The sequence below is a fragment of the Pleurodeles waltl genome, chromosome 4_1 (genome assembly GCF_031143425.1).
Source record: "Pleurodeles waltl isolate 20211129_DDA chromosome 4_1, aPleWal1.hap1.20221129, whole genome shotgun sequence".
Taxonomy (NCBI): Eukaryota; Metazoa; Chordata; class Amphibia; order Caudata; family Salamandridae; genus Pleurodeles; species Pleurodeles waltl.
The window spans coordinates 10,372,193-10,384,539 of NC_090442.1; the positions used below are offsets into that span (position 1 = coordinate 10,372,193).

A 12,347-nucleotide genomic window follows, 5' to 3' on the forward strand; every position below is an offset into this window, starting at 1 on the left:
TATCTACACACTTGATTGCCTCACATCGGAGAGACTGCACAGTCTCTACTCTGAGAAAGTGAGAACCTCAGCCCTGATGGATCCTTAGATGCTGTAGCTGGACTAATTTCATCTATACATTCTTAGATAACGTAAAAGATCAGCTTTCTTTTTTTAAGTGATGCTGTTTTGGCAGTGCTTTGGAAAGGCTTCTGTCTTTTATGTGTTACTTGATGTTGCTGAGGAGCCGCCTTTTGTTTAAAACCTTTTTCATACCCTGTGCAGCAACATAGCGTTTTCCTGTGTGTATTCTCTGATGTCCTAAAAGTTTTTCTTTACAGTCAAAGCTCTTGCGACACACACTGCAGTGAAAAGGCCTTCTGTGTGTGATTTGATGGTGTGCCAGGGTTCTCTTATGATTAAACCTCTTTGCACACACACTGCATTGATAAGGCTTCTCTCCTGGGTGTGTTCTTTGATGTCCTGCAAGGCGTTCCTTGCGGTCAAAGCCTTTGCCACACACAGGGCAGTGATAAGGCTTCACCCTTGTGTGTATAGTGTGATGGAATACAAGGCTTTCCTTATAAGCAAACCTCATAAAACACAGACTGCACTGATAAGGCTTCTCTCCTGTATGTGTTCTGTGATGTCTCTGAAGATTTCCCTTCTGAGTAAAGCTTTTCTCACAGATATAGCAGTGAAAGGGCCTCACTCCTTTGTGAGTTATTTCATGGTGTATAAGAGTTGCCTCAGCAGCAGACCTGGTTTCCTGCTCAGGGTAGGGACACTGTCTTAGTCCTGTGTGTGTTTTTTCGTGCAGTAAAAGATGCGTCTTTCCAGTAAATGTCTTCGTACACTCAGCACACGGATACGCTCCTAGGCCGCTCTGTTTTCTTTTGGGCCCTAGAAGTGCAACATTGTTAAAACTCTCACTCTTGTGTAACCTTTGGTGTTTCTTTTCATTCATTTTGTGAGCAAAATTCTTCCTTCCAGCAGAAGCGTGCTGTATCTCGTTACCATTCAGACTTTCTCTCCGAGACTGCGGTGCTGTGGAGTGAAAACAACACTGAAAGTTACACACAGGAAATATTTCTTGAAACAAATACATTGCTATAATACGTGAAAGGTGGACTAATATCTAGGAAATAAGGGGAATGTTACTACCTGTAAGCAATCGTTTGTTGCTTGTCGTACTGCAGATCACATGTGGTGCACTATCCTGCCGTCACATTCTGGGCTCTGAAAAAACATGTTTAGTTCAAACATTGAGTTTCGATTTGGAGGACGACCGTGATCCTGTAGCTGAAATGCAGAATGCTTCAGCACGCAGACTCCAACTTAAATTATTGTATGTTTTCTCCATAAACAAACATCTGTTTACATGTGCAATATAGAAAATAAACTGCTTAGTGAAAATGAGTAACCTATATACTTTCCACCCACACAGCAAGTAGGTGGCGCACGTGTGACCCGACAACATTACAAGTAATATTTTCCATTTGCACCATGGTGTGGCACCATGTTGTGCAACAACTTAGAAAAATCTTTACATTTGGGGAGGAGGGAAAAAGAGGTATTTGTGTTAATCTCAGCCCTTGGTAATTATTTGGGACACATCCCAGTCCTTCGTTACTTTCGCACACCATACCACCTCAGTTTGAACCAAGCTATATGCAAATTGGTCTTGACCTTGCTCCAATGGGAAACAGTCCAGCCAGAACTGTCAAGCCAGGTCTCCCCTGAACCGAACACAAGCAATCCAAGGCTGTTTTCACCCTTGTTAAGGGCTCATCGGCTGGGTATAGCTTGGTTCCAGTGACACAGTGTACACCTTACCCACATCTGAGCACACTCTTCCCACTTAGGATGACATATTAAAGTTTACATAAAGTGATGGATGGAATGCTTGAATTAATCTCATTGGTAATTAGTCGTTATTTTACACACCACGCCACCACCATCACATTCTGAATGCATTAAAATCTCAACTGGGAGCCAGAGTCCTCTAGGTGGCAATAACCCTTCTCAACCCTTCCACAAACGTTTTAACTAGAGTTTTGTCAAATGTACTTAAACGTAAGTGTAGGTTGGGCCAGCTTATTTATGTATATGTGTATAGATTTCTATGGTGCAAACCTATCCTAAAAGCTGCAGAGCACTGTACAGGGACAAAGACAAGCACAGAGTTTGTTTAAAGAGGTGAGTCCTCAACTCTGTCCTAAACTGGACCAGCCCCGGGACGGTCCTGATGGATATGAGGATTTTGTTCCTGACCATTTGTCCATAGATGGAAAAGGCCTGCTAACATGTTGTTTTCTTTGTTACACTTGTAAGTCTGCAGTCTATTGGAGTTCTCCGACGCATTTGTTGTGTTTGAAAATAAGAGCTGGTCTTAAGGGAATGAGAATGACGAACCAGTGATTAACTTCATAAAAGGGATGACAGCTAGACTGACAAAACATGAGGAAAAGGGAAAGGCTAAAAAAAGAAGCCATTTTTAACCGGAAAAGCAAGAGCACAGACCGGGAAGAGTCTTAACCTTTGCAACACAATACGATGAAGTAAGGAGAGAGGTAAAAAATGACTTTGACACAAAGACAACAGGAGCTTCTGACAGTGGAGTCCAGCTCAGAAGGTCACTCGGACTCAGGAGATTCTGCTGGTACTCCCCTAGAAGAAGAAACCCTAACTGCAACTTTCATTAGCCTAGTACAGGTACTCAGACTGGGGTGGACAGTGGAAAGTCATAAAAGAGGGAAGACACAACAAAAGTGGCACCAACAGAGGAAGAGAAGAAGGAGCAGCTGGAAGACAAAAAGACAACTCGCCTCACAGGGAGATAAAGGTGATGAGCAAGTCAAGGCATGACCATAGGTGGGAATAAACCCTCTATTATCAATCTGACAATGGATGAACAGTATCTCCTGAACCTTGGCTTATATTCCTGCCCCAGTAGGCACTTTGATTACAGTCCATGTAGAATTTACCTATTTCTGTTTCTAAGAGACCTGAAGCTGGTTAAGGCACATCAAATCAGGCCTAAGCCAATGAACAGGAGACTAGCGGAGCCAAAAACAGTAACGTGTTCAAGTGACACTGATACTTTAAAACATCATTGGGGCAGGATAATGGAAATATATGTGCAACAGAAGAGTGGGAAGCCATGCTAGAACGGGGGTACAGATAGATCAGGGGATCCTATGTGGCTTCAAAAGGAAACCCACATATAACTCCTCACTGCCTCATGACAATCTGGATATCTTTAACACATTACGCAATGACAACAGCATTATCATAAAGTCCTCCGATAAGGTGGGGATGTGGGATAAAATCTCTTGCCAAGCACTGTATAAGGATGGAGTAGAAAATTCGGACTTATTGTGTTTTGCACTGTTGCGACTCAACAGTTACAACAAACAATAATTTGATAATTATCTAGGATGTGATTTCACTAAATGTACGTAAATAGCACACGTAAGGTTTAAGCGCATGCAAACACTTGTTTTGGAATAGAACAATATCTCAAAATGAATATACACTGATGTTTAGACTTTTGCCTACACAACAATATTTTCATATTTAAAGTATGTATTTCAGGCAAACCTCTGGTACAGCAATGGCAGCTGCTTTCCCCAACTGTGCACGTTTATTCAAGGGCTGACGAGAGAAGCAGGTGGTCTGGACATCACAAAATAATGTGGGAAGAACGTAGGAAATAGCTGAAAGCTTTCTCCAGAGACTGACTAAACATGATCTGAACCTAACATTCACTCATGAGATCACACAGATCAATGCCAGCATCAGGGACTACCTATCCCAGGATCCTAAGCGCTGCCCCAGATGACTAAGACAAGAAGAGCCTGAGCTATAAACAACGTTTTCCACTGTCCTGCAGCGTTGGAGGCACGCAGCCGAAGCCTGGGACAAGGACAGGCTGACCACGCCCGTCAGAGTCCAGTGGAGTCTGGGCTGAGCCACCCCTCTAACATTCACTGTCTTTTTATTACCGACTCCACCGTTTGCCTTCGTTGCTCACAATTAACTCCAGATACAACTGGGCAGTTCCGTAGTCTCTATGTGTTTTCAGCACTAGCTGGTGTCAAGGGAAAACCTAAACAACCTCCCGCACCTTGTGACCGAAAACAACAGTGCAGGGGTTCCAGTATTCTAACAGTTTTGGACTTCTGCTGTTGACGCAATAACCAACGAAATCATCTCAGTAGAAGAAGGTCTAGGCGCATCTGCTGCCATACATAACAATCGCATCACTGGCTGTAGGCCTTCACCTGCAGGGGGTGTTCCTTCCACAGGTGAGGTCTCCAGTTCACCCACAGCGGGCAATGTACATTTGGTTGAGGCCTTCAGCCACCTGCAGAGGGTTCTGTTCGACCATCACCACCCCTCAGCCTCTTCGGAAAAGAAAGAAAGTTGCAAAAGTCGGGGCACCATAGCAATGTTGTGGTGTCACCGGAATTTGTGGGTGACATGCATGTAAATCACTTTCATGAACTGCAAAAGGCACTACAATCTAATTTTCCAGCTTGTAATGATTGGTTGGCTAAGGGAAAGTTTGCTTTGTCGATCGAGCTGAGACATTACCACCTACTCAGTCGCCTGCGTTAGGGGTTCTGTCTGGTATTATTACAACAGTACGGTCCCGGGACTTAACATCATCAGAAACCGGTGATCAGCATACCATCCCAGCTCATCTAGTTGATTAGCTCCAGTCAAAGGTTTCCCACAGTTAAAATAAAACGAAGTTATTCATTGGTTAGAGGGGCAGTTAAGAAAAAAAAATCTACATTTGTATAATTCTATTATTATGGCACGAAAGGTAGGCTGGTTCGGCAGGCTACCTAAAATAGGGCTGTATTGTTGTGAACTTTAATAATCCTAGTATTGCTGGCCATTTGTTGATGGGGCTCTCACATCTGTGTATGACCCATGCCACTAAGCAGTCCCTCCCTTTGTGTTATTTTTATAGACCTACAATTAAATCCTCTGCTCCTAAAATGCCCCATCAAATGCCCTTACTTACTCATGCTGGAGCTGCAGTTAGAGACCTTACTCAAGGCGTTTCTACCCAAAATAGGTTTGGCCCTTTGATTTGGCTCAATGACAATGAATGACTTTCCCGTGGCACGCCCTCTGACGACAGCGTCACCACAGTGACAGGATTCTGGAAAAGTTTGCTTAAGGTCAACCGGTTATTCTAAGTTGGAATAAGGCTGGGGTATCCGAAAATGCTAATAATGCTGGGTGGGTCTCTTTGCTGAGGAAGCACAAAGTGTTTTTCTTACATGAAACTTGGGGGGCATCGAACTGTTTGTTACTGGAGGGTTACAAGGGTTTTATAGTCCAGGTGACAGGTTTTGGCTCGGGTAGAGCTAAAAAGGGTCTCTTAGTTTTTATTTCTCTAAGCCCGACCTCCGATGCTAAGCAAATGGATACTAGTTCCCTGAATTTGCATGCTGTTTGCTTCTCATTTCGGTATTATGGAAATAATTTGCTTGTTAGTTTTATAAACGCAAACCCGTCCCTATCCCGGATGACAATGCACTCAAGCTAAGAGATTTGTTGGATAAGCATTACTTTCCACAGTGCTTCTGGGTGATTTTAACACTCACCAGTGTGAGGCCGGTCCCATTCAGGATGCTTGCAAGTGGTCTCCTCTCCCCCAGTTGCGCACCATTTTGGTCTCTCTGCTGATGGTGAACTGTTAAAATCTATTTTTAGCAGCTTCAACCTGGTCTTGCTTTAAGATCTTAGCTCATTCATGAGTCTTTCTCTGAGTGGGCCCACCTTCTTCAGGAGAAGCTATTTTTCTGTAATTTATTTTATTTTTGTTTCCTTGGGATTGGCTCTTTCTTTATTGAACTTTGAGGTGTTTTGGGACTCTTGAAGCAACCATAATCCCTTAATGCTACTTTCACCTGGGCAAATAATTCTGTACCCTTCAATCACGATTTGTGCGAGCCAGTTTCTATTAAAGATCAGGGATGGGGAATTAGCTGGGACAAATTTATTCCCAGTCAACTCTATCAAGGATTTTTCTACTTGCTTTTACGAAGACCAGTAGATTTCAACCTCTATTACTACCATCTGCACTGAGGTGAAATCCATCATTATGACCAGTAGGACTAGTCTTCTAACTCCTAGATGATTTGACCATTCTTTTTCACTAACTCACGAAAAGCCCATGGAAGCCTTAAAGGAGAAGCCCAGAAAAAAAAACTAAAGTCAAATCTTGTTGCGATTATCATTCTGCCATTAGGAGCAGGAAGTTGATATTAAGGCAAGAAGTCTGAGAAGATTTGGTGAGCTCATATAATTCCAAAGAATGTTTGAAATGCTGGGAAATAATTAATTGTCCTCTTTTAACTTGTTCTTCGAGGAGTGTTATTCTCAGGTTATTTCTGTATAGTCATGGCTTAAGCGCTATGCTACCATTTAGGATGTCCCTGCCCCTGATGGTGGCACAGATGTGCAGCTGGATAAGTCTACGTCCCTTTCTTTGGTCTTTGTTAGTGCTCAATTGAGAAGAAGTTAGGGTTTCCATTACTGATCTCACAAAGAATAAAGCCCCAGCTCTGATGCTGGACCACCCATTGCTTTTAAATCAAATGTTGACCTTTGGGTACCCTGCTCTAGGGTTTACGTGTTATGACACGTATTTAGGGTTCCCAAGAAAGTCGCGGTTGGAATGCAGTTGCGGGGTGACCACGAGGCAGCTAGAGCTGGTTGCTAATGAGGAAGGAAGTGCTTTCTGTGCTCTTTTCTCAATCGCTATTTTGTTGGATCTAAAAAAACTTTTTCCATGACAACTACATGGTGTAGGAGCCCTCTTTTTCACTAAACACCCTTTTTATCTCTTTATATCAATCTAGCCATTAGACAACAACTTCCGTCCTCATGGTCAAATTCTGTCATTGTTCCTGAGGGTGAAAAAAATGACGATCTGTGTTGTGGCCCCATCTCTATGATTGTTTCCACTGTAAAGGTGATGGGGATAAATCTGTTAGGCAGGTTGACCAAGTGGGCTAACAAGCAGCAGATTCTGTCGGAGGTACAATATGGTTTTCAGGCTGGAAAGGGTACGGTGGACCAGGGCATTATGCTGGCCATGGGTGTTGACAGGTCCACTATGAGATTTCTTAGTGAGCTTCACACTGATCTCACTGCTACTGTTCATTATGGGTCTTCAGGTGAGTGTACTTCAAAATTTGCCTTGAATAGGGAAGTCAAGCATGGTTGTATATCAAGGCCTATTTTACTGGTTTTGTATATCAATAATTTGAATAAGGTTCTTTGAACGGTAGATTGCGACCTTTTTAAGGTAGGCTGCCAGTCAGTACCAGCTTCACTGTATGCTAATGAAGCTATCTTGATTTCTAGTACTGCAGGACCTTTTGAAGAGCTTTGTCAACTTCATGGATAGTTTCAATTACACAAATTACATAAAATCCAATATTATGATTTTTATACTAAGAGTAGAGCATATTATACTAGAGGTAACATGCTCAGCTATAAACTGGATACACACTGGTGACAAGGAGCTATAATAAGAGAATACATGTACAAATCTATCATTAGAAAAAGCAGTCGAAGAAACAGCAAATAAGATTAAAAAAAGAATTAAACAACGGAATTGAGGAAACATCTGGTAAAGTTGAAGCAAAACCACCACCTCCAAGGAGAACATTTTTCAAAATGGATAATTGTTGTTTCAGATGTGAATCATGTAGATTCATCTAACAGTATCTTCCTAGAAGGGAAGAATGTGTTAAATGAAATTTGTTAGGGACTTTAGGTAGAATATGCAGGAATAGTACTAGAAAGAAGGTGGTCAATATGGTGGTGGTGAAGACAGACAAAGGGTTGCCAACCGCCCAAATAACGTGAGAGCGTTACAGAGTTGCAGTAGTCGTCTTTGCTACTATGTTGCAGGTTTGCAGGCTTCCAGCGCGGTCAGCGGTCGATTCCTTATCAGAAGGTGAAGAGAGAGATGCAGAGGAACTCGGCTGAGCTCATGCATTCGTTATCTAAAGTTTCCCCAGAGACAGAGACCCTAAATAGCCAGAAAAGAGGGTTTGGCTACCTAGGAGAGAGGAAAGGCTACTAACACCTGAAGGAGCCTATCAGCAGGAGTCTCTGACGTCACCTGGTGGCACTGGCCACTCAGAGCAGTCCAGTGTGCCAGCAGCACCTCTGTTTCCAAGATGGCAGAGGTCTGGAGCACACTGGAGGAGCTCTGGACACCTCCCAGGGGAGGTGCAGGTCAGGGGAGTGGTCACTCCCCTTTCCTTTGTCCAGTTTCGTGCCAGAGCAGGGGCTAAGGGGTCCCTGAACCGGTGTAGACTGGCTTATGCAGAATTGGGCACATCTGTGCCCAACAAAGCATTTCCAGAGGCTGGGGGAGGCTACTCCTCCCCTGCCTTCACACCATTTTCCAAAGGGAGAGGGTGTCACACCCTCTCTCAGAGGAAGTTCTTTGTTCTGCCATCCTGGGCCAGGCCTGGCTGGACCCCAGGAGGGCAGATGCCTGTCTGAGGGGTTGGCAGCAGCTGCAGTGAAACCCCAGGAAGGGCAGTTTGGCAGTACCAGGGTCTGTGCTACAGACCACTGGGATCATGGGATTGTGCCAACTATGCCAGGATGGCATAGAGGGGGCAATTCCATGATCATAGACATTTTACATGGCCATATTCGGAGTTACCATTGTGAAGCTACATATAGGTAGTGACCTATATGTAGTGCACGCGTGTAATGGTGTCCCCGCACTCACAAAGTTCAGGGAATTGGCTCTGAACAATGTGGGGGCACCTTGGCTAGTGCCAGGGTGCCCTCACACTAAGTAACTTTGCACCTAACCTTTACCAGGTAAAGGTTAGACATGTAGGTGACTTATAAGTTACTTAAGTGCAGTGTAAAATGGCTGTGAAATAACGTGGACGTTATTTCACTCAGGCTGCAGTGGCAGGCCTGTGTAATAATTGTCAGAGCTCCCTATGGGTGGCAAAAGAAATGCTGCAGCCCATAGGGATCTCCTGGGACCCCAATACCCTGGGTACCTCAGTACCATATACTAGGGAATTATATGGGTGTACCAGTATGCCAATGTGAATTGGTAAATTTAGTCACCAGCCTGTTAGTGACAAATTTGTAAAGCAGAGAGAGCATAACCACTGAGGTTCTGGTTAGCAGAGCCTCAGTGAGACAGTTAGGCATCACACAGGGAACACATATAGGACACAAACTTATGAGCACTGTGGTCCTGGCTAGCAGGGTCCCAGTGACACATAACAAACATACTGACAACATAGGGTCTTCACTATGAGCACTGGGCCCTGGCTAGCAGGATCCCAGTGAGACAGTGAAAACACCCTGACATATACTCACAAACAGGCCAAAAGTGGGGGTAACAAGGCTAGAAAGAGGCTACTTTCTCACAACTGGAATACCTCAAATTATGGGTATTAAACGAAAAGCTCACTGGTGACCCTCCCCCCGAACCACACCTTCCACGGCCCTAATTCACGGTTTATTCTAGACTACACCCTAGTCACGCTACCCCTGATCCCATTAGTACAGCAATTTCAAATAGAATATACCATTTCCAGTGACCATTTGTATCAAATCCTGACCCTAAGGTCCTCCTTGTCTGTTCACGAACCTGCCCTACCACAAATGGGGCCAATAGAGTTAACGAGCTTGAAGAGACTACGCTGGTCATCTGCCACAATAGAAGCATTATCTTTATCCGCAAAGTTGAAGATGCTGGAGAACCTTGAAACCCACGAACACATAATGGATGCCTGGAAGGACTTCCGCGTGAAAATACTGGACCATTATTCCCATCACAACCCATCACAGCCAACTCGTCGAGTCACTCTGGCCCACCTCTCAAAACAAGCTCAACTCCTCAAAAAAGCTAAAAGGAAGCTTGCGAGACTTCTGAAGGCACGCCTAGGCAACCTGCTACTCTGGGAACAACTGAAGAACTCAAAGAAAGCGCACAAAAGACAAATACATAAAGACAAGGCCAAAGTCACGAGCTCCTTTTGACTAAAAATAACACATGCCGCTAAAGGGAAAAATCCCAGGGAATTCTGGAGTATTATCAATAATCTAAATATGAGAGGAAACTCAATTAACAACTCAAACATCCCGGAAAAGGCCTGGGTAAGTCACCTTAAGACAATCTTTACAGCAAAGCACAACCCCAGGGTAACACCCCGCAACTGCCAGCATGGACACCCGACACAGAAAACATCTCACTGGACAACGGGGAGACGATCAAACTCACCCAGTCGTCTGATAGGACGTACCGAGCACTCCTTAAGGCCAACCGGGAAGGAGCCCCGGGCCCAAATGGCCTTCCACAAGTCATTTTTAGGGAAGAAACAGTCTTCTGTTCAGAAGTGCTAACCTCCTTACTACCTAGAAGCAAGTTTAGGAGGAGGCATCCCTGAGAGCTGGCGAGGCTCTATAATCAATACAATCTTCAAGGGTGGCAATAAAGCCAATCCGGGGGACTACAGGTTAATCGCCCTTATTATCATTGAGGCAAAGACCTACGCCTACCTGCTCCTTGCTGCACTAACAACATGGTCTCAAAAATATAAAATCATCCCCATCAAACAAACAGGCTTCAGGAAAGGAGTGGGTACTACGACGAATATCTTAATAACTTCCCTCCTGGTAGAGCAGAGTAAATGGCGGCATAGGAAACTAGATCTTGGCTTCATCGATTTCGAAGCCGCCTTCGATCGAGTGAACAGATATCTGCTCTGGAGCAAGCTTATGCAATGGGGCCTTCAGGCCCCCCTTCTCAACGCAATAATTGCTCTATACTTAGACACATGGGTATGGATAAAGATGGGCGATGGCACAAGGCTTTCAAGGAAAATCTCTACAACCCTTGGCCTGAAACAAAGCTGTTTACTCGCTCTCATCTGTCCAATATATTTATGGCAGACCTAACACCTGCTCTGGATTCCGGAAACGTCCACCCCCCTCACCTGGGAGGGTGCTCATTGACACACCTACTTTACGCGGACAAGGTCAGGCTACAAAGATCTCTAAACATTCTTGCAGAGTATGTTCAATCCATCAAACTCATAATGACCCTCTGTGTGTTTCACTACTATTGTGCTAGTAGTGTACTTTGTGCTTATATATTATTCTGAGACTAATTTGGCCATTGGGGTCAGTATCTAGGTTGAAAGGCTGGATTCTCCTTTGTTAGTCTCAGTGACAGAATTACTTCAATTCACTGCATCATGACTTATTGTAGCTAGCTTATGATCTACCTCTAACTATAACCATCATTGAATAAAAACACTCTATATATAAATATATATATATATATATATATATATATATATATATATATATATATATATATATACTGTTTAACTATCATTGCCAATATATGTGCTTGTGCTAGTGTTTTATTAAATTTATAATGCATCAGATACGTATGTGATGCACCTCACTGAGCGTCCTTTTTGATTTGTATCTAATTAACAGCACTTGGGTTGGTTGCAAGCAGCCAGTCCAAGATAATTGCACTGATTTTTTGGATCTGTTTCAGATGCTTCATGTGCATCAGAAATTTGCCATTGTGCTTGTGGACTACATACCAAGGTGCTTGGAAGTGAGGTTTGTATGTGCCAAAGTGGGTTTTTGGTGAATTGGTACTGGATAAAGTTATACAATTTGTCTTGAGGGAGATGGAGTTTTTTTGTTTTTTGGTGGAACTGTTATCAGCCATAAATGTACTAGTCTTTATCACCCACAGAGTAATGGGCAAGCAGAGAGGATGAATAGAGTAGTCAGTGAGTGTATCAGAGGTTCTTTGGTGGCAGATATCAAAGTGGAGGACTATGCTTTGGGATTATCCTAACACAGGGTACTGCACCATTTAGTGCATTCAACGTAATGTACATTGGATAGTCTACACAGGCGCCAAGATACATTAGCCATCTAAAGATGGCGAAAATATGAATCGACTCTAAGAAATGCATGTGAATTTGCAAAGCTATTGTTCGCACAGGCATGGTCATAGAGCGAACAATTTCTTCAGAAATCAACCTACTCTAGAATTACCGGGGTAAGCAGATGTCATATTTCCCCAGTAATTCCACATATCTCAGAAAAATCACCATTACCTTCAACCACCCCGCAGCAGAGTTACTGGTATTGCTGATATTGGGGACTTAGTGGTGGGAAAAAGTGACAGAAATGTAAAGGGATATATACCTGCAGGCACAGCAGGGGCATTATAATGGTGCCCATTTCAGATATAATAAATGTTAGCAAATGCCTGTATACTACAATACAACTAAACAAGCTGGACCTTCAGA

General features: G+C 43.6%; 1 protein-coding gene across 1 annotated transcript in view; it reads right to left on the minus strand.

Moving 5' to 3' along the window:
- Positions 1–205: 205 nt before the first annotated feature.
- LOC138288404 (zinc finger protein 572-like) overlaps positions 206–12,347 on the minus strand; it is a 48,658-nt gene continuing 36,516 nt past the window's right edge. Inside the window, exon 3 of the mRNA XM_069229963.1 lies at positions 206–1,026. Within this exon, the coding sequence (XP_069086064.1) occupies positions 206–1,026 (821 nt within the window). The remainder of the gene's footprint in view (positions 1,027–12,347) is intronic.